At 34.3% G+C, this 22,912-nt stretch overlaps 2 protein-coding genes and 1 non-coding gene across 3 annotated transcripts; 2 read left to right on the forward strand and 1 right to left on the reverse strand.

Moving 5' to 3' along the window:
- Positions 1-178: 178 nt before the first annotated feature.
- On the forward strand, positions 179-263 carry TRNAL-CAA. The gene has a single exon. It is a non-coding gene; the product is annotated as a tRNA-Leu (tRNA).
- Positions 264-6,411: 6,148 nt separating this feature from the next.
- On the forward strand, positions 6,412-11,796 carry LOC116003628 (endoglucanase 8-like). The gene is made up of 7 exons (XM_031243528.1): positions 6,412-6,649; positions 6,973-7,380; positions 7,754-7,846; positions 8,127-8,288; positions 10,224-10,335; positions 10,652-10,815; positions 11,304-11,796. Exons 1-7 carry the CDS (start codon positions 6,419-6,421, stop codon positions 11,625-11,627), a joined length of 1,494 nt encoding a protein of 497 aa, XP_031099388.1. The 5' UTR covers positions 6,412-6,418; the 3' UTR covers positions 11,628-11,796.
- A 6,474-nt stretch (positions 11,797-18,270) lies between these two features.
- Positions 18,271-22,106, reverse strand: LOC116004507 (myosin-binding protein 2). Its single transcript, XM_031244584.1, has 4 exons — positions 20,886-22,106; positions 20,639-20,794; positions 19,142-20,549; positions 18,271-19,066 (listed from the first exon to the last, which is right to left on the reverse strand). The coding sequence occupies exons 1-3, from the start codon at positions 21,880-21,882 to the stop codon at positions 19,180-19,182; spliced, it is 2,523 nt and encodes an 840-aa protein (XP_031100444.1). The 5' UTR covers positions 21,883-22,106; the 3' UTR covers positions 18,271-19,066; positions 19,142-19,179.
- Between the last annotated feature and the right edge of the window lie 806 nt (positions 22,107-22,912).

Consider the following 22,912-nt stretch of genomic DNA (forward strand, 5'->3'; position numbering starts at 1 on the left):
TTTCGATCAATTAACCAAATTCATTCAGTTGGTAATTGAAGTACATTAGTTCGATTAACAGTTTTACCTTTTGAAAAAAAATTCAGTTATCGATTTCTTCAGTTAAAATTTTTAAAATTCAAAAAATATATTGAATTGGTAATATTAATATTATGTATATTTAAAAATAAAATATATTTTCAGGATGGCCGAGTGGTCTAAGGCGCCAGACTCAAGTTCTGGTCCTTGTAAAAGGGCGTGGGTTCAAATCCCACCTTCTGACATGTAAATATCAAAAAAAAAAAAAATGAGAGAGAAAATTGTGCACTACAAAATACCAAAATAAAAACTAGATTGATTTAGTTTTGATTAAAATTAAACAAAATGATGTGGGTGCAACACGTTACGATCACGGCAACGAGAGGCTACCAATTATCAAGTTTAGACCAAAACCTAGATTTTCAATCTTCTTGCTAGTGTCAATACCAAAAATATTTAGTTCCCAATAGCCTTATATAGAGGTGTACTATATATGGGGTGAAGTTAGAATTGAGGGTCAAATCAAAATTAAATTTAATATTTTAATTTGGCTTTAAGGTAAAATCAAAACCTAATTGAAATGTTTGGTTTTGGTTAGGTTTATATAACAAAATGATTAATTAAAAAATTGTCATCCAATATTCATAACAATAATTCTTTTGAGTTCTTCCCCTCCCTATGATTCAAAAAAAAAATTTAAAAATAATTAAAATTCTCAGTACAATTACAATAAATAAATAAGGAGAGTTAAGTAGAAAGTCTTTGTCTATTTTATGGCATTAAAAAATATGTATACACAAAATAATGTGTACATTAACCCAACAATTTGAGACAGTTGATAAGTGGACTAATCATGTTATAAAATTCTTTAATCATTTGATAATTAACTAGTACGTGTAGACAAATTCAGTGTTGTAAAAATCAGTCTAGGCATCGCTAGACTTCTAGGCGACTTCTAGTCGACTGACAGATTAATCGGCCGACTAGGCACCCTAGGCGTGGACTCAACCGAGTTGAGTGCCTAACTCGACTGAGTTAGTGCGTCGAGCGATTTTTTTTTTTTTTGCCTACTCAGCTACTTCTCTCCTATATTTCTTCAGCCATGTATTCAACTAACCATCTAACATATGCAGTTGACTAATTTGGGAGATTATAACAATCTAACAACTCTTAATCCTGAGTTGAAAAAAAAATAGAGACAATATACTCAGATTACTAAATCGATTGGGCGCCCCAGAACGCGCACCTAGCGCCTTTTACAATATTGGACAAATTAACGTGTATACACTAACCATTTGAAAATAAGATTTTTAAAAAAGTGGTTTGAACTCTACTTTGAACACCGATTTGAAAATAAGATTTTAAAAAAGTGGTTTGAACTCTACTTTGAGCACAAGCCATGCCTTTCTCAACTGCAATAACTGCTAATTAAAAACAATTTATATAATTTGAGGTCCATATTTCTTGGTAAAAAAGGGGAAGTCCGACCATATTAAGGTAAAAATGATTTTGTCAAAAAATTCTTCCGTGATTTACTCGACGACAAAATGATACAACCTCATCACCTCAAATAATTGTCTTCATTGACAAAGGTGTAAACCTTAAGCGGGCCATACATTTGTTACATTACACCTGCCTGCTGCCGCAGATCTTGCACATAATTTGGGGAAAGGTGACCCATCAAAACACGACCAAATGAGAAACATATATGAGAGTCAAACCAAGAATTCGTCGAGTTGACAAAGTTTAAGAGAGACTAAGAATTTATTGTATGATCTTCGTTTTAGACGGGGTGACTGTTTTTCTTTCATTGGATCCTTTTAGGCGGAGATCGAGACTAAGTATTCGCCAACTGCTATGTAGTGTGATGGCACCCCTATTACCATTTCAAATTGGTGATCACAAAATCGAACCCCCGTGGTGGGACAGTGATTCTTTAGGCTGAAAAAGGTTGAGAAAGTATGGAACAAACTGTATGATCGTCATTTTGAGGTGACTATTTTATCTTTGTGTGAGTAGCTGTGCACTCTCGTCCTTTAAGAGAAGTCGAGAGTTCGAACCGTCTTTCGTATAGAAAAATTAATCTGACCAGCACTTTGCGTCGTCTCTTTAAACACCACTCATATGCTGTTTCCTAATGCTGTAACCTAGCAGGCATTCATATTTGTCAACAATTTCAGTTCATATTATACATAGTCTTTTCATATTTTGTCTCTCAACATGTGATTCTTCATTATCTCCTACGTTGTATGTCCCTACCATACTCTTTATGAAAATCTTATCCATGATCTTCAATTTAATTGTGGTCATAATTATTATCATGTCGAATGGATTATTTCACCTTTGAAATTTTGTATGTTAAGAACATGTTGACATGAGCAAAACAATACTTCACCCCTGTCTGGAGTGGATGTTCTAAATACGTATCATATCAATGATTATATTTCTTTCAGGCCCTATGATTTACAATTAGTACTCAAGGGGCTTATTGACTAAATGTTAATTTTGTTTAATAGTCCGCTAACCATACAAGAAAGGTAAATCGCACTAGAAAAATTATTTACAACAGGCTTAACTGAAAAAGTGTTGGCAATGATCGAACTTGAGACCTTCATGTAAGAGAATCACGCTCTACTCATTCGGTCACCCCTTTTCAGATAAATGATTTACAAACTTTGCACACAAAAGACGAAATTTCTTGTCCCAAGGGCAATGATTTACAAACTTTTTTTTTTGGGTGACAAGGGAAACACACAACTACTACCTAAGGGTGTGCACTCGATAAACCATGTTCCTGTATAATAATTCACAACGCACACAATAGAGGTAAATCGCAGTAAAAAAAAAAAAATCTTTACAACGGGCTCAACGAAAGGGTGTTTGCAAGAATCGAATCCATGACCTTCATGTACAAAAATCATTTATATCAAATACTGTTAGTATCCGTATTAATAATACATGATACAACGAGGTATACTATACGTTGCTATCAATTCAATACCCTAAATTACTCACTTTAAACACCACTTTTTTTTTTTTTTCATAATGCGGTAACGTAACTTTGCATTCATGTTTTCTAACTGAGTGTCCACAATTTCAATTCATAGTGTATATTTTATTTTCACATTCTGTCTCAACATGTAATTGTTCTTTTATCTCCAGCTAGCATTGTATGTCCCTACCATACTCTATATCAAAATCTATCTCTGATCTTCAAATTAATTGTAATCAAAATTATTATGATGTTGAATTATTTATCCTTTGAAGTTTTTGTATTGATAAGATGAGGGCTATATTTCACACCTGTTGATCTGGAGTAGCTGCTCTATATATGTAACATTATTGTAACATGCCAATATAATGATTATATTTCTTTAATTTCAGATCAAATGATTTACATATTGAAAACTTAGAATTAAATTGGGCAAGTCAAATGTTTGTTCGAAATTGACAACATAGACTTGCTAAGGTTTATTCTCACCCTCTTTTAAAAAATGCTCTCTTTTGATTCAATGAAGTTTTCTGTTTAATACTATGTAAGAAATTTCATGCTCTTGTTGTTTCATGCAGCATATTTGTAGCTCTCAAGTTTTAGCCATAGATATGATGAAAGAATTGAAGCTGCACTATATAGAAGAAACAATGCAACTTCTCTTATGAAGCCAAATCATTTGCCACTGAGTTACCTGTTGGAGAAATATGGCTGATATTGTGAAAATAAAAGAATATTGTGCCATGGAATAGCCACAGCTGCGCTATAGGAGCAAATTCGCCCCTACGTACAATACAGGTTCATAACCACGGTGTCGTCCCCTAACACACAACAATCTTAGCTTGTTTCTGTGGACTCAGACTCAGAGCAGGGATTGAAACTTACCCAACATACTCAGAATAATAAAGGGATAAGAAAGAAATCAATCTCTGTCTAATGTCTCATAATGTCTTGTTGTTTGATCTTTTATGCATGGGTATGCTTGCAGTTTCTGCATCTTCCTCAAAGTCCTCATCAGAATTCTCCATAGCTAGATGAAGCATCATTTGAAACACAAACCAATTCTGGTAAACACAAATCATGGTTTAATAATTTTATGGTGCATAAATTTCATTAATGATTTGTAATGCATGACTAATAGACTTGGACTTTCGGGTTTGGACCATACAATCAGGTTCTTGAATATTTGTTGGATATGTAGGCCTATTGGGCTAATTATATTAGGTATGTCTGATCTGCTACCCAATCTTTCATCACCTATATATCAAAAAATTAAAAGAGATCCAACAAGTAGTAGTTAATATTATAGAATTCTAAAATCCCTTTTCAAAATAAATAAATAAACTCTTTCTCTAGCTGTCTCTTATAAAAAATGCATACTTTCATTTATCTTTGTAACAATAAATTAGAGAAGTGGATAACATATAACATGCATTACATATCTTCTCCATCTCGATCAGGACTAGGGAATGGGTGGTGGCAGGCTACAAGAGACAAAACAACATAACATTTGTTTAACATGAATCAACTTCATCCACAAAGTTGGTTTAATCGATCATCTTAAAATTTTAATTTATTCCAAAAATAGTAACCTTAACCGATCAAATGAGATCAAGATCCCTTTTGCGCAAAACCCACAGGCATAGATTAAAACTTGGGAATTAACTGACCGATCGCACAACATACCAAGATATATACCTAATGTATCCAAAAAAAAAAAAAAAAATCATCCACAAAGCTGCCATATATGGTGGAGATAATAGTGAACCCAGCAACATAGTATCCACTACCCAACACCCATCATAAAAATAATCAAAACATTAGCATTTGCGCTGCTGCATGCATTTCAGATCGCACTAACCCTAAATATACACCAAGTAGTAAACGACGTTTTCTCTTTTCTTTGAGTAGACACATAAAACAACGTTGAATTGCCAACATGCCCATATTCCTTTCCAATTATTAGCTCACTTTAGTACTTGTAAACATGTAAGCTGCCTTACATAGCTGTATTAGTAGTCCACTTTCAGTCTTTTTTTTATCGGGACATCCTTATTTAGTCATAATATTATTGTAACACTGTCATTTTTTATTAACGTCAACAAAATCGTGAAATATCATTAAATACAAGGACATTTCAATATTTTTTATACCAGACTACCAGAGATACATAAAACTAGACACTTCCAATTCATTACCGCACAAAAATCCCTATACTCAACATACTATAAATACAAATTTTACTTGAAATTTTGCTTTAAATTAGGTATCATAAATTACTATATTTACCACTACGAACTCAAGATTCTTTAAGGACAACCTATGTCCCATATAAGCAGCAAAGTTGTTGGTGCATTTATTATACCTTAATTTTAAGAATAATACAACTGGTAAGATCACCAGGCCAAATCATATATTTCTCATTTCTATTTTTCCTCTTTGAGCGATTGAAGAGGTAAGATCAGATCTGACACCGCTACACAATGCAATGCATTCATTGAACAACCAAAATAAGGACTTTTATCACAAATATAAGAAAATACAAAGGACAATACTTTAAAACCTCATAAATTACAACCTCAGTTATCGTCACCGATTTCTCGGGTAAATTAATTTATAATTTTATTTACAAAAAAAAAATATGATATTGCATGTACTTATCTATGGCGACTATGAGAACTACATTCACATGTACTTGAAATATATGTAGGAATTAAATTTTTTCTTGAGCATTTAACCTTGATTACTTACACAATATTATTTAGTTTATCAATGTTATTAACGTTATACATTTATCATATAATTCAGTTGTGATCTGATACATGTTAAGTTCTTTAGTTATTTAGCAATAATCTTCTAGTCTAGTGGCACGAAGTGTTTCTCTCAAATGAAGATCGTAGGACCGGTATTACTGGTCGAGTCAAGACGAAATATTATACTTATAGACGATTTTACAGAAGTGTGAGTGAGTCATTAATTATTATATCAAATACCCAAAATTCTATTAAAAAAAAAAAGTCTTAAAATTCAACTCAATCTGCCCATACCTGTCCCACCTGAAGGCTTACTGGGTATGGGCCCATACCATACCTTTACTTTTCAGGCCCTCCACGTGTCCCCTCACCAAATCAGCGGTGATAACCCATTCATTTCACTTCACGTCCCTAACGGCAAAAAAGTCCCCATAACGGCTATAAACATTAACTCCGGTCCAACCCGAACCGGTCAAAACGGTTCCGGATACGGTCAAATATCTCCACATCGGGTTTCCAAACCCCATCCACTCACGTCTCGCCACGCGGCGCAACCCCATTGGGTGTCCCCCAAGAATCCAATGACCAATCGCGAAGTATCTTTCTATAAAACGGTCATCTCCCCTTCTCCAACTTGTCCCTCGAGCACCCAAAAATGGCGCGAAACCCCTCCCATTTTCCGGCGAGTTTCCGGCGACTTTCCCTCGCTTTCTCCCTCCTCTGTCTCCTCCCTGTCCCGCATTGCTCCGCCGGAGCTCACAACTACCACGACGCCCTCCGCAAGAGCCTCCTCTTCTTCGAAGGCCAGCGCTCCGGCAAACTCCCGCCGGACCAACGCCTCCGGTGGCGGAAAGACTCGGCATTGCACGACGGCGCCACCGCCGGAGTAAGTATACCAACATTACTGTTTTAGACTCTATTCGAGTCAAAGTGCTGACCATATTAATTTTTTCTAAGATTTTAAATTCCAGAAAGAGAGTAAACAACTTATAACTCATTTGTAGTATATGTATTATACTTTTTTAGTCCAAATAATCAATTGTCCCCATCTTATGACTAATAAATGAACACTTTAATTATATTATAATTATTTAGCACTTCACCTTTAATTTTATTATTTAAATATATAATAAAACATTAATTCGTGCCTTCTACGGTAATTTACTAGTTTAGAATGGTAACAATGTGTAGCTTTAATCATATTTTCAGGTGGACCTGACGGGAGGATACTATGATGCCGGAGACAACGTGAAATTCGGTTTTCCAATGGCGTTCACCACCACATTGCTCTCATGGAGCATCATAGACTTTGGCCGGAACATGGGCGGCGAGGTGGGAAACGCCGTGAAGGCGGTGAGGTGGGCGACGGACTATTTGCTGAAAGCCACCGCCAAGGACGGCGTAATATACGTTCAAGTTGGGGACGCATTTTCCGACCACCGGTGCTGGGAGAGGCCGGAGGACATGGACACTCCGAGGACAGTGTACAAGATTGATCGGAACAACCCGGGGTCCGACGTCGCCGGCGAAACGGCGGCGGCTCTCGCCGCCGCATCTATAGTGTTCCGGTCACGTGACCCTGCTTACTCTAGAGTCTTACTCGATCGTGCCGTTAAAGTAAGTCTTGTCACGTCCCTCTCCTATACCCTATAGTAAATATGTCTTTTTCGATTGCGTAAAAATATTCCATTCATTTTCATCAAAATATATTATTTTTATTCAATTACTTCGTATTATTGTACACCAAACATGAAAAATAAATTCTTTATTATTTTTATCAAATATGAAAAAATAAATGAAAATGCATTATGAACAGATAAGATCAATTATTGGGTGAAATATGATTTAGTCAGACATACCTTTTGCAACATTCCATGTACCTAATCAAGACATTAACTTAATAAATTGCCATTTTCGAGACAAGAAAAAAACATAAGAAAAATAAGCAAAAATGGTTCACTAAAACAATATTGTTTGGTTTTATTTTTAGGTTTTCGAGTTTGCTGACAGGCACCGGGGTGCGTACAGCTCCAGCCTGTACCATGCTGTTTGCCCTTTTTACTGTGATTTTAATGGCTACCAGGTAAATATATATATAATTTTACGATGTTATGTATTTTATAAAATTGTACATTATGTTTTGTAAGTTGTACTTTTTCTTTATGTATATTTGATAAAGTATAATGTACAATTTTACAAGATTGTTGTTTTTTAGCGTGGACAAGTGATTGAACATAGAATACTTTTTATTTTAAGAATATAACGTTTTTATGTATGATATTGTAAATTTAGATATTTTATGTGTTCGGATTAATTAATGATAAATATTTGATTATTTATTGGAAAAAAATTAAATTTGAAAGGACGAGTTGCTATGGGCTGCGGCGTGGCTGCACAAGGCATCACGGAGACGATTGTATAGAGAATACATAGTGAGAAACGAGGTCGTTTTGAGAGCTGGAGAAACCATCAATGAATTTGGATGGGACAATAAGCATGCAGGGATTAATGTCCTCATTTCCAAGGTTAGCTACTCAATATTATTTTAGAATTGAAATTCCAAAAGTTTAAAATGCATCGATCGAAAATATAGCTGTATTCCTAATTTCACATTGTTGTTGCTGGTAAAATTCAATCCTGAATTATTGTTCTTAAACATTATCTTTGTGACTAACTGAACTGTCTAACGGAAAGTATTTTTGTTTTAGTAATATGATAGATGTAAGACTATATTGTTAATGATAGAAAATTGGAAAGATTATGAGTTAATTAGGAGTGGATGTATTGAAAGATTTTGTCTGGTAGTGCACTCATAATCTAAGCCCATATTACTTGGGTGGGGAGCATTATTCTTCCTGTCCTGTCTTTGAGGATTCTTGACTTGTTAAGGAAGATGTCTCCCAATCACATGGTGGAGAATGGATTAGATCTGTGAATCATTGGGTGGGGTCCAGGGTGGATGGTGGCCCCTTCCACTTGATTGGAAAATAGTTCCCAACTTTTTTCCCTTGCCCATTGTGTTCTTGTAAGGTGTAAGAACCTAATAAGGAGTTTTGATAATGCCACATGATTGTTTTTGGTATGGGCTTCATGTGATACCCCTCCCCCTCCCCTCCTTCATAGTTGACAATCTTGGACAAATTCCTTAAATTGGTTGCACCATCTACATCCCAACTTCACCTGCTCAAAAATTAACCACCTTGGTTAGCGTGAGTGACCGTGCACTCTCGTCCCTTAAGAAAGGTCGAGAGTTCGAACCCTCTCTCGTATAGAAAATCCAATCTAGTCAGCACTTTGTCCCTTACACCGTGCGAACGATGATTAGTCTAAATATGGTACGGCTTAGGGTTGTCGTGTAAATTTAGTCTGAATATGGTACAACCTTAAAGGTGCCTCATACTATACAGTTAGGGTTGTCGTGTAAATTTAGTCTCTCAGTTGTTTACGACGTAGATTCAGTTTAATTTTTGAATGAAAGTGACAAATTCAGTTCGAAGTGTTCTCAGTTTCTAATATCGACTAAATATGTCACAAACACTTAGTTTGAAATCTTTAGTAACATAGCTGATATGATTTCTAAGGTTTTTGAAACCCTAATATTCTAGGGTTTAAAGTATCCTTCCTTAAAACACTAATACTACTTCTTGCTTGTTATACCGAATAATACTTCATTTTAAACAAACATTATAGCTCTATTTATTTAATTTTATGAATCTATTTTATTTCGGTCATAAATGATTGAAACGGCTAGTTTACATATCATATATTTTTGCAATTTACATTCACATTATTACTGTAGTAGTCACATGTTTGGTTTTTCCAAAGTGAATTTGACAAATTTTCTTTCATCTTTTTGAAAAAGAAAACTTGGGCCTTCTTCTTCTCTCTCTCTATCTCTTGATGGAAGAGAGAGAGAGAGATGAGTCTGTGAATGGCATGTGCAAAAAGATGGGAAAGGACAGTTTTCTTCTTATCTTACCAGTTTCCATACAGAGAGAGTGATGAGATCAGTGGCTTTCAGATCATCTTTTATTTTCACTTTCCCACTAACAAAATTTTATTATAAAGTGTGATTGGGACTTTACCCTAATTGGTGGCTCTAGATTCTGCACCTGCCACCCCACCCCCCACCCCCTCACATTTTTTTATTACTTTTTAACAATTTACAAAAAAAAAAAAAAAAAAAACCTCAATCATTATATAATAATTAATTTTTCGCCCCACCCATTTTATATGTTCGTTTTACAATAAAATATTTAATAAATATAATTTGCCGCACTATACACTATAAGAAGAATTAAATTTATGCATGGAAAAATTGATACGTAAATTACTAATCTGTTGGTGTTTAATTAACTTTATTCTTGTAGTGATATTGTTTTGGAAAAAAATTATTCAATTTTTGTATTTATGAATAAAGTTTATTATTAATAACTTTTTGTGATTATTATGATGTATAGGAGGTACTTATGGGGAAGGAAAATGATCTGAAGTCATTTCAGATTATGGCAGATGGTTTCATTTGCTCCATACTTCCTGGGATTTCCCATCCTCAAGTTCAGTATTCTCCAGGTATATTTAAACATTAAAATTTTTTAATTAATTTTTTTCCGAACATAACATTCAACGAGGGACGAGAGTGATAGAATTTGACCTGAAACCAGTTTATTTTCGGGATAGATAGGGTTTAATTTTTATGAAGTAGCCTAGTGATTTTTTGGCACGATTATTATTATTAAAAGTTGGACAGATTTATACTTGGACAAAAATAATTAATATTAGAGTATGGGTAAAAGGGGGGAATAAAATCTAACTAAATAATACTTGAGTGAATTAATTGAAAAATGCTAAAAATTTTGTCATTTTTGGTGGTTTGGATATGATAAAGGTGGACTGATCATCAAACCTGGGAGTTGTAACATGCAGCATGTAACATCCTTGTCTTTCTTGTTATTGGCTTATTCTAATTATCTAAGCCACGCCAATCGCGTCGTGCCATGTGGCCAGACCTCTGCTACCCCTGCCCTCCTCAAACGCTTGGCCAAACGTCAGGTTAGCTCAACTCAACTTTCATATTCATTTAAGCATTTTCATGATATTGTAATTTTAAAATAATTAAAAAGTTTTAAATTTATTTTGTTCTTGTAATATTTTGTCTATTTTTTTAGAAAAATTAAGACTATAATATCATGTCTTATAATAGGTGAGAATTCTCGAGTAGAGCACTCCTCGGAGAAGGGATCTTTTTGGTTCATTCTTGTCCCTATGTTGCCTTACATTTCAAAATGTGATTAGGGGGCATGCATGCTTTATGAACCCTAAAAAAGATCCAATGTTAATAATTTTGTCCATGGCACTAACTTTAATGATGAGAAAGTTTTCTTTCACTTTAATTTGATTAGATGGTCCATTTTACTATAGCCTAGAAATTAACATGTTATACGTATCGGCTAAAAAAGTGATTTTTTTAGTAGTTATTGAGATTTTCTTAACAATACTTGCAAATATATATAGCAGTTAAATTTTCTTTCCTCTTTCAGGTGGACTACATTCTTGGGGATAATCCGTTAGGAATGTCGTACATGGTAGGGTACGGTGCACGATACCCTCGAAGGATTCACCATCGGGGAAGCTCGATACCCTCGGTGAATAATCACCCAGGGCATATCGGGTGCAGAGACGGGTCCCAATATTACTTCACCCAAAGCCCGAACCCGAATACTTTAGTTGGAGCGGTGGTTGGCGGACCAAATATCAGTGATTATTTTCCAGACGCGAGACCCTTTTATCAGGAGTCGGAGCCCACTACGTACACCAATGCTCCTCTAGTGGGGCTCTTGGCCTACTTCTCAGTCCATTCTTGAATTTACTTTGTGATGAATGTAAAGAGAGAATGTGGTGGTGTGCAATTGTGCAAAGTGCAATGGCCACCCTCTCTATTATTGTTGTTCAAGATTCTAATTGTATGTTCCTTTTGAGTTATTATTATTAATATTATTAATTTAATGAAGAAAATTAGTTTGGTTTGTTTTACTCAAGAAACAAGGCTAACTACTTATACTAAAATGAAATTAAAATAATTCAAAGTATTTAATTTTCTAAAAAAAAAAAAAAAAAAGAAGAAGATGACCAGCATTCATTGGGTTTGTGATGGATATTCAATGCGTACAAATGCAATGAACATTAATGGCTCTGCCACCTGACTGAGATAGGATGATGTATTTTTTTGAAATAACAACACATCAGTTAATATCCAAATCAATGAAGTTTAAACATTTCATTCAGAGTTTATTATTGAAATAGCAAATTACCAAAATGTCCCTCGACTATGTCGATTTCTCCAATTTGGTCCTACTCATTTTGACTTGGCTAATTCCATCCTTCGACTATCAAAATTTTAACCGTTTTAGTCCTCCGGTCACTTAGACGGCTTATTTTGAGGGATATTATTGGAACTTCACTTAGCACCGACTGGCTTTCCTCCGATAATGCTTGGATTTTGGTTGTTTTCCGATTTTTATGGTTTATTTAATTAGTGAGTTTTTGTTGCTTTGGATCAATATGATTTACGAGACTACAAGTTTGTCTCTTTTGGCCTTCTCAAATAATAAACAAAGATGGCGCTTTCCATGCTTCTCGACGGTGACGACACGGCGGATGGATGCAATTCCATGTCTCCGCTAAATATAATCTGCATCCTATATTAATAGCTTGGGACACAGATAGTTAGGGTTTTTCATACCCTCAAATTTCTGTGCAGCAAAAAATTGAGTCGATTCACGGCAACCCTTTCTTTGTTCTTGCTCTCTACTTCTTTCATTCTCTCAAATTTCTTCCATTCTCCATCAAATCTATCTCCCTTCGCCATCTTCTCTCTTTGGTGACCGGAGGACTAAAACGGTTAAAATTTTGATAGTCGAAGGATGGAATTAGCCAAGTCAAAATAAGTAGGACCAAATTGGTGAAATCGATATAGTCGAGGGACCATTTTGGTAATTTACTCTTATTGAAATGGTCCCTCGACTATTACGAAATTATCAATTTGGTCCTCGATAATTTTTCGTGCCCAATTAAGTCCCTCGACTTTGAAAATTTTAACCAATTTGGTCCTCCATTTATTTTACCGTTAAACATCCATTAAAATCGGGACCAAATTGGTAATTTTTCTATAGTCAAGGGACCATTTCAGTGAAAATTTAATTACCAATTTGGTCCCTTGACTATAGCAAAATTACCAATTTGGTCCCAATTTAACGGATGTTTAACAGCAAAATAAACGGAGGACCAAATTGGTTAAAATTTTCAAAGTCGAGGGACTTAATTGGGCATGAAAAATTATCGAGGACCAAATTGGTAATTTCGCAATAGTCGAGGGACCATTTTAGTAATAAACTCTTTCATTCATTATTGGAGGGAGAAAAAATATTCATCTGCTAAAATAATATTAAAAGAGGAGAGAAAAAAGAAATTAATATTTATCTCGATCAATGAATATTTTTTCTCTCAAAATAAATAAAATGTTTAAATTTTATTGATTGAGACGGGAAACATAATATCTAGAGATATATATTATATTTCCCTATACTCATATGTATCAACAAGCAAATAATTATAGAGGGAATAGTCTTGCTTCATTGGCTTCCATCTCTCATTTGTCTTTAATTAGTCTTTAGATTTTTTTTAGATAGTTTAAGATTACATTTATCTATAATTTCTAATTTTTAAAAATAATATATATGACAGATCAGGTGAAAAACCTCCCTTTAGGTGAAAAATAGGGTTAATCTCACCCATTGATTCAGTCAAAATCAAGAGTCAGAATGAAGCTACTTAAAAAAAAAACTTGGTGGCATATTATAATAATTTTGTTAAGTAAGTTAATTTGTTTGTCTTTCAAAGTATTTTTTTTCCTTCTTGCAGAGCACAAAGTTGTGTCCTTCAGAGCACAATGTTATGCCTTTCAGAGCACACTTATGTATCTTCTAGTGCATATTGTTGAGCTTTCCAAAACATATTGTTGTGTCTTTCAGAGCACATTGTTGTGTCTTCGAAGTGCATATTGTTTTGTCTTAGAGTACACATTGTTAAGCCTTTCAGAGCAAATTGTTGAGCCTTCCAGAACACATTGTTGAACCTTCTAGAGCACATTGTTGTGTCTTCGAAGTGCATATTGTTTAAAATTTTATTTTTTTTTTTTGTAATTTTTTTGGTGATTTATCTTTATTTTTGGGGTTGGGGGTGGGGGATGGGATAGGATATGGCTCCTAAAGGTGATAGACACTTGACCTGTTTGTATATATAATGAATGCACATGGATAGATGGGGTGTTTCATATGATTTGCCCACACTATGCATCGCCATTCTTTCAATCAACAAATCATGAGAATTGAAGGAATAAAGAATCTTGATCTCATCAAGAGTTGGCCATGATAGGGGGTCACATTTTTCAAACTTTTTATCTGTAACCTGTCTATATACATACAATATTCAATATTGTGAGGAATAACGTACTACTACTTTGAATTCAACTTATTATTGCATCAAATCATGTTTCATACATGTCAATATTCTCATCCAACTCGAGAAATGATAAAAACATTGTTAATATAATTTAAGATTATTAGGTTTTGTGTCACAGATATAGATGTACTAATTGGTCGGATGATTTCATGGCAGACCTCATTTGCTCTTTGTTTAGAGGGTGTTTGTCAATGGATTGTCAATAATCTTTTAGTTTTTGTTGTCGCTTTTTGGCTTGTTTTGTTTCTCTTTTATGTATTTAAAAAAAACAAAAAAAAATCACAATTAGTATTATATTTTCATCTTAATCCGACCCGTCTTACGAATAAATATTTGTGAGACGGTTGCATAAGAGACTCACCAAAAGAAAAAAAAAAAAAAAACTAGATTATGATTAAGATTACGAAATCAAGATCAAATTTAGAGTTAATTCTTTTTTTTGTTCTAGATTTATATGTTCTATTTCACTTCTAGTCTTATTTTCTTTTTTCTTTTTTTTTTTTTTTTTCCAGAACATCCACCATTGATCCTACTATTATTGTGGCATAACTATTTTTGGTCATCCTTCAACAAATTTGTTTAAATGGTGTTAAACATGAAGGCATTTCAGTCTATTTAGCGTATCATTTTTCTCGCTCCTCTTTATTCTAAGAATTAATTAATTCTTTTTTTTCCCTAAATTTATATGTACCATTCTATTTTTAGTTATTTTTTAGAACACTTCCGTTGGTCTTAACATTATTGTGGCATGAGCTTTTGATCTTCCGTGAACAAATTTGTTTAAATTACGTTAAACATGAGGGAATCTTCTAATCTCCTCTTTGTTCTGATTTAAAATGTTTTGTGAAGTAGACTTGTAGATATTGTGAAGTAATCTTATGAACATTTTATGAGGTAGACTTATGTACTAGACTTAAGGTTTGTCATGTAGTAGGTTTGTGCTTTTTTGTAATTTCACTTTTTGAGTTTTGCAGTAAACTTATGTATTGCTAACCATTGTTGCTCCATTATGCTATCAATGAAATATTGATTGTTTATGCTAATTTATGATCAGTATATATGATTTTTTGAAGATGAATAAAAAGAGCTTTCACCTTTGTATTGTCTTATTACGAAGAAGGAAAAAGAGTAATTTTGAGTGGTTTATGAAAGAAGAGATTTTATGTATGAAATTAGGTATGCAAGGTTGAGGATTTATTAAAACAAAGAGTAGTTAAGAAGATGTCCTCATGTTTAATTTCATTTAAACATATTTGTTAATGGATGACAAAAAATAGTTATGTCATAATAATGCTAAAACCAACGGGGATGTTCTAAAAAAAAAAAGACTAAAAGTAGAATTATACATATAAATTTAGGACCAAAAATGAATTAATTCTTAGAACTGTAGAAGCATAATATGTTAACTAGATATTACCTTGTAAAAAATCATAAGTATTAAAAAAAAAAAGAAAAAAAAAGAGGATAACTCAACGCCATACGTACTTCACATACAATTGATCATTGTTTACAACCAATAGTTACCAAAACAATCCATAAGATTTTTATCATATAAGAAATACTAAAATTCTTTAAAACAATTTTGGGCTACTAGTTTATTCCCATTTCAGTATATAGCCCAACAATGGGATTCATGTTTTGGGCCATTAACGAGAGATTGGGCTTTAGTATCATGATTTTCTTTCCTTGGTATTGGGATCTTTTTGGGTTTTATTTTTTGTAAAACATTTTGGGTTTTTATAATTATTATTATTATTATTACTTATTTATTTGTTTGCATGTTGATGAGTTAAAGTAATCCAAGTTATTAATTTGTTAGGCTTATTCTTGTAAATCTGCCTCTATTACTTTTTGGAAGATGCTATTTGCACATCTCAAAATATATATTTTTTTCATCACACGAGAATAATAATAATAATAATAATAATAATAATAATAATTAATAATAATAAACGGGTCATCTCTTAAAATTAATAATTAATATGATGTTGGAAGTCTTTTTCTCGAAATTTTTTTCTTATTTTTTAAAATTTATGCTCTTTTTTTTTTTTTCTTTTTTTGCATATAAAAAGGAGGGGTGGGGGTGAAGGAACATTCTAGATCATATAGAAATCTTTTCTAAAAATAAAGTTGGAATTGACATTTTACTTAAAAATTGCATTTTGACCTAACAGCCGAAAGTGAAGCTAAGAGCTGCTTAAGTGATATCATTAAAATATAAATAAATATCAACATATATAAATTAAAAATATCAAGTTTTAATTTAATTTTTTTCTATTTATCTAATCTTTTTTTTTTTTTTGGCATTCCTAAGCTATCCATTCACATGGAATAATAATTGAGCAGGATCTATCCACATTGATCATCTTTTAAATTTCTTAATGTATCAGAACATGGCAGAGCAATGTCACATATTAAAATATTAATTAATTAATTAATGGTCATATAATTGCTTCAATCTAAAGATTTAAGAATATTCTTTAATCATTACCCACGGGATAAATGGGACTTTATACTCCGGATAATGCAGTACTAAAAATATAAGTTCATTTTAATATTAGTGTAAAAATTATATATTTAGAAAGTATATCAAAAGTACTATTAAATAAAAATAATTTGAAATTGATAATGAAATATTTTTTTAAAAAATAAGCAAAAGAACATAGTTGAAAATTTGCATATTTACAACCACCCAAAAATTGATTTGAACTTTTTAAAATTCTCAACTCTTTTGACCATCATTATCGTTCAAATTTTTCAAAGATCTTTGTCGATGTTTATGTTACTGATCACTTTAGATTAATGGTCAAAAATAGTGACATGTATTTTTCAAATTCTCAAAGTTGACGGATGCTTGATTTTCAATTGCAAGGACTAGGTTTTTGACTATTAACCAGAAATCTTGTGCAATAATATGATCAATCAAGTTTTTCTTTGGGTGGTAGGGTTGTGTACATTGTATGTTAGAGTTAGATACAACTATTATATTTCAACGTTTATAAAGGCCACTCAATGGGGGTGGGTGGGTATGGCCTAGATGGAAACAAAGCCAAACTAGTGGGTGACTTAATGACACTTCACAAAATACTTTCAAATAATTTTAGATTATATAGTAATTTCACAAGTCTTTTAGACTAGTTGCACACCAATAATAGGAGCATTGCAATGCAAATAAGATACTATCTATCCCCTTGTTTTTTTTTAGTCTATAACCTAGATTTCTGGACTTCATTATATTATCTGTCTCTAGAGTCTAGGCCCGAAAGAGGTAAATCAAGTCAATTTACTTTCAAGACTCAACATTAAACTATACACTTCTGCACATAAGGAAACCAATTCATACTCAATCTCAAACTCTCAATATTCGTGGCAAGAATCGAACCAAACATTATACCATTGACTATAGTTCACCTTACAAGATTTACCATTGATATAAGGTTCAATTTTAATATATTGAATGTTAATTTTTTCAATATTCATGTTTTTTATATACTAAAGGTTCGTTTTTACGTATACTGCCAAACAATGAACATTCAGTAAACTTAAAGTGAACATTCATCCGCGATCAGCATTGCAATGTGGACCATGGTCTATATTATAACTTGCCAAATCGAACATCCACTTTACCACCGGAAGCAAATTTTAAGTGCAAGTTCTCATCCAGTAAACCAATATTTGTAGAGTCTTTTTTCAATAAAGTTAAATGTCATTGATGTTAATATTATATTATATTTTGAGTGGTGATTTGAAATTGCATAAATGTACAGCAAAAAAATATAAATATAAATATGATGATATAATTCCATTTTTCTTGTTTGAATGGAAGCCTACATTTTATGGTTGGTGCCATTTCTCACCTACCAAACACCAAAACAATGTTTATGCTTAAAGCTAAAGCAAATAAAATCCACTTTGAAAGCACTCTTTTCCTTGTTTAATATACACTTTATAACAAAGAAAAAATAATAATGACCAAAACAGAAAAAAGACTCCAAAAAAACCAGTACTGCTATATATAAACAAAACACTCAACTTTATATATACAAAAGGATACAATGTAGTACTATAGTATACAACTCATGAACAGCTTGGCCTTGTACCAAAAGTAATAAACAGACATCATAAGATGAAATGATGCAGAATGTGACATAGGAAAACCCCGAGAGAGCGATAAGATCTGAACTTCGACTCCCGCTTTTCCTGATAACCTTCGTAACTGCCCCGAAAATAGGACTTCGACTCCAGCTTTTCCTGATAACCTTCGTAAGTCGTAACTGTCCCGAAAATAGGGAGAGGAAAAGGAAGTTGCTTACCCCCTTTCTTGCCCTAACCCTCCCACCCTCAAAATTTTTAAAACCCTAAAAAAAAAAAGACTAATTCTAAGCCCTAATTTACTCTCTCACAATGCAACATACAAAAGAGACAGGGTGGATTCACCCTCACTACACTACAACACACATACCATTCATCATTCTCCTTTTATCCTCAAAAGGAGGGTGGTGATGGGCCCAACCCCAACAAAGAAAAAAATAATTGGGTTTTAAACCTCTTTTTTTTTTTGACAACAAATGACCATCAAAAGCATGAGAAAAACAAAAGTTTGGCAAGACCTTAGTTTGTTGTCTGCCAAGAGGACTAAAAGGACTTTTCACATCTAGGAGCCCCATTCTCCCTTCATGTCCTTTGGTATGCAGAATAATGTTACATGATTATTCCCATTTCATCATCACATTGGCATTATATTTTCACTGCATTGCTGCCATATCACCTCTCAGATTATAGTCTGAAAGTTGAGAAAAATAGGGTTTAGAGCAGCTAAATAACACGAAACTAGCCGGTTATAGGTGTAGAGTGTTACCGGTATAATCTTCTCGATGCAATGGTCGAACGAAGGTGTCATACTAGGCAACCGTCGCTTAAGTTTCTCACGCGAAGGTCTACATTTCTTAGATCGCGAAGGTGTTGAAGAATCTCTTGAAGGAGATCCATGCCCTTATCGCCTTTCTTCAACGAGCTAATGCAGTGCTTTAGGAACTCCCTATCGGCCTCTAGGGCTTGTAGCCTTTCGTGCAGGCAATCCAATTCCTCTTCGAGAGCAACCCTCTTGTTGTTTTGCAAATCATAGTCTCCCGTGATGTCTGAATCGTGGTGCACACCGTTTGAGTAGAAGCCGTTCTCGTGTAGTGCAACGTCTCCATTTTCGTCACTAATGGCATCGTCGAAGAGAGGGAGGAGACTCTTCCCCATTGAACTTAAAATTTGGTGTTTGCCATTCGTTTCTTTAGCAAAACCATTCGCGTGGCCATTGGAATGGCCATTGATCTCCCCCGCTTTCAAATCCTCCATTTCCCCGACTTCCTCGTAATCCATGGTGATTAGCTTTTCCTCCAAGACTTTGAGCTGTTCGAGAATAGCCATCCTCTCGCCCTCGAAATCAGCCAAGGAATCCTCGAAATTCAGAACTTCATCAGCAGGTGTGGATTCTTGATGTGCATAAAAGCTCTCATCTTCTTTAGCTTCTTGATTAAGATCGATAGACAACCCATCGCTATCCTCCTCACCATTACTACAAGAAGCCGAGGAAAACGCACTTCTAGCACTCCCGTCTTTACTTCTTTTCAACACCGCAACCTTCTCTTTAGCCTCAAACTCCAACACCCTTTTCCTATACACCTCCAATTCTTTCTCGAGCTCCTGCCTTTCTTTCTCCCGCTTCACCATAAGCTCGTTTAGCAGCTGCAACGCCTCTTGGTCATACTCCGATTGCTCGTCCATCATCCTCTGATACTGAAGAGCCTCCATCTGCATTGCAGCCTTCTCTTCTTGAAGCCGGTTTATCATCGCCATCGTCTGATTAGCTGCCACCGCAGAAGCACTCCTCTCCTCTTCCAGCTCAGTGTACACAGCGTGCAGCGCCTTCCTTTCAGATTTCAGCGCTGTTTTCAATCGCTCAATCGTCGAAACTGGATCCAAACCATCTAAATCACCTATCACACTCCCATCCAACGACTCCTCGCTCGCAGAATCCTTCTTCTCGAGAAGTAGGAGTTTCCTATGCAAGCGATGGAGACTATCTACAGAACTCGGTGTATCAGGAACTTTCTCTTCCTCGGCCTCGTTTAAGCTCATTGCATTCTCGTTCAAATCAACAGACAAAGCTCTTAACTCTATCGTTTCTTCGGCCTCGTTTAAGCTCATTGCATTCTCATTCAAATCAACAGACAAAGATCTTAACTCTATAGTTTGTTCTTCATCTTGTTTACAACCTAAGACAAAGGATAGGACACTCACATTGTTACAAACAAAGGTACTAATTGGTTATTTACAGAATCTTGAGAAAAAATTTTAAGCTTACCATGATCTTCAACTTCAATGAAATTTGTGGAACTAGTGGAAGGGTCTTCATTGGAGCAATGGAGATCATCTGCAATATCCAAATCAGGAATCTCTGTCCCTATTGAGACTTCTGCTTCGGTTTCGTTTATTTGCATTTGAGAATATTCTTCAGAAACTACAGACATAGGAAAAGAAATTAAAGAATCACACTAATATAAACTTAATCCAAGAATGCAAAACTGGGGAAAAATGATGAAAAATTGTACCTTTATCTTGCTGTTCTTCTGAACCCAAGATTTGAAGTTCATTGTCAGATTTGGAAAACTGTGCAAAACCCTCTCTTTCTGAGAAGCAATCCTTAGCATAAAAAACCAAAGAATTCTCATCCTCTTCAATCTCCATAGACTCAAACACTGAAAATTTGTGTTCCTCCCCAGATTTTTCCAACTTTTCATCCAAATTTGCTTCTTTAGGATCTTTAGTCTCCTCCTCAGTTTCAGCCATGGAATCTATGAGTTCAATAGGAACCAGCCCATTCCCACTGCAATCTATGAAGAATTCAAGGTGTTTAGGGAGAGATTCCACTGAAAATTCAACTTGAACTCCCTGATCTTTCATTACCCTCTCTGAATTATTATCCTCCAAAACTGCATTTTCAAGAACCAAATCTTCTTTCCCTTCTTTTTCATCAAAAATCCCAACTTGATCTTCATTTTCCCACCTGGCAACCTCAAAATCAGACCATTTTTCCTCAGAATTCTCCCCCTTCTCCCCATGATCTCCCTCATCAACCTCTGCCCCTTTGATCATCAACTGATCCCATGAAGATTTTATCACAATATAAGGAGACCCAAAAGTGGTCCCTTCCAAACCCACACCACAACAAGAACACTTTTCCCCATTCTCCACTTCTTTCATCCAAGGAATCAGCCTAAAACCCTGAAAATCCTCCATAGATTCAGAGCAATCCCCACACATAGCCTTCGATTCAACCAACCTCCGGTGAGTCTCACAGAACCCTAATTTCGAAATCTCTCTAGAATGAGATTCACACAGGAGATTCCTGCTTTTCTCCCCCCTGCAGCACCAGAAACAGGGCGGTTTCAGCCCAAAATACTCAGCAAACTTGACGATCGAGTAGGAAAAGAGGGAATTTAGAAGGAGAAGACATATCAGAGTCCACTCCAAGACTGCGTAGATGAGAATCATGGTGATCTTGTTAGTGTTCCTGTGTAACATGGTCGCGAACTTGTTGGCCGCCATTGTTGAATGCTCTGTTTCTTGAAAACTCAGAGAGCAGTGGGGCTTTGAGGGAGCGGATGGGGATTGAGGATGGAAGAAAGAATCAATGGAAGAAAATGTTAAGAGAGAGAGAGGATTTAGAGAGAGAGAGAGAGAAAGATTGTGTGTTGATGTTTATGGTTTTGGAGATGAAGAAATGGGCGGTTTGAACAGGGGAAAGGAAATGGAGACTTGAATCATTAGAAAAGAATGCTATGCTGTGGCCTGTGGGGGAGATTTTCACAAAATAATTAAATTATAGAATAAAATAAAAAGTTGGCTAAGTCATTATTGGCAACCAGATAAAAAGGAAAATATATATATATATTTTACAAAGAAGAACTTATTGAAAATTTAAATTATATTTTTTAATTAGATTTGTATCCCTACTTTATGCATTTTAGTTCCTGATTATTCACTTTTGTAAATATAATTGTAGGTGACGATAAAAACCCGTAGCTTTTGTATAATTATATCCATACTTTACGCATTTTAGTTCTTGATTATTCACTTTTGTAAATATAATTGTAGGTGACGATGAAAATCCGTAGCTTTTGTATTCTTATTTTACACATTTTAGTTCCTGATTATTCACTTTTGTAAATATATAATTGTAAGTGACAATGAAAATTGTTGCTTTTGTATCCCTATTTTATGCATTTTACTTCCTGATTATTCACTTTTGTAAATATAATTGTAGGCGACGATGAGTATCCCTACTTTAGACATTTTAGTTCTTGATTATTCATATTTGTAATTATAATCGTAGGTGACGATAGAAACCGGTAGCTCATGTAGTAGATAAACCTCCCTAATACAAATATCCTTGGACTATATTGTAGATAATGTTATTTAGAAGAGAGTATTTATTTATTCTTTTTTTCTTGAAAGCAAACCAAGTAATATTCTGTCAAGTTTGCTGTAAAAAGCTGCTGGAATTTCACTAAGGAAAAACTGCAGTGAGTATAAAAACAAGTGAATGAAACTTTGGATGCTAAAAGATGGGTAGGAA

This window comes from Ipomoea triloba, chromosome 14, assembly GCF_003576645.1.
Source record: "Ipomoea triloba cultivar NCNSP0323 chromosome 14, ASM357664v1".
Taxonomy (NCBI): Eukaryota; Viridiplantae; Streptophyta; class Magnoliopsida; order Solanales; family Convolvulaceae; genus Ipomoea; species Ipomoea triloba.

Coding starts and splice junctions, on each gene's coding strand:
- LOC116003628 (XM_031243528.1), top strand. CDS start 6,419: ATGGCGCGAAACCCCTCCCATTTTCCGGCGAGTTTCCGGCGACTTTCC. Junction 6,650..6,972: donor ACGACGGCGCCACCGCCGGA/GTAAGTATACCA, acceptor TCATATTTTCAG/GTGGACCTGACGGGAGGATA. Junction 10,336..10,651: donor TCAAGTTCAGTATTCTCCAG/GTATATTTAAAC, acceptor GATATGATAAAG/GTGGACTGATCATCAAACCT.
- LOC116004507 (XM_031244584.1), bottom strand. CDS start 21,882: ATGGCGGCCAACAAGTTCGCGACCATGTTACACAGGAACACTAACAAG. Junction 20,795..20,885: donor AGAAGAACAGCAAGATAAAG/GTACAATTTTTC, acceptor CTATGTCTGTAG/TTTCTGAAGAATATTCTCAA. Junction 20,550..20,638: donor CATTGAAGTTGAAGATCATG/GTAAGCTTAAAA, acceptor CCTTTGTCTTAG/GTTGTAAACAAGATGAAGAA.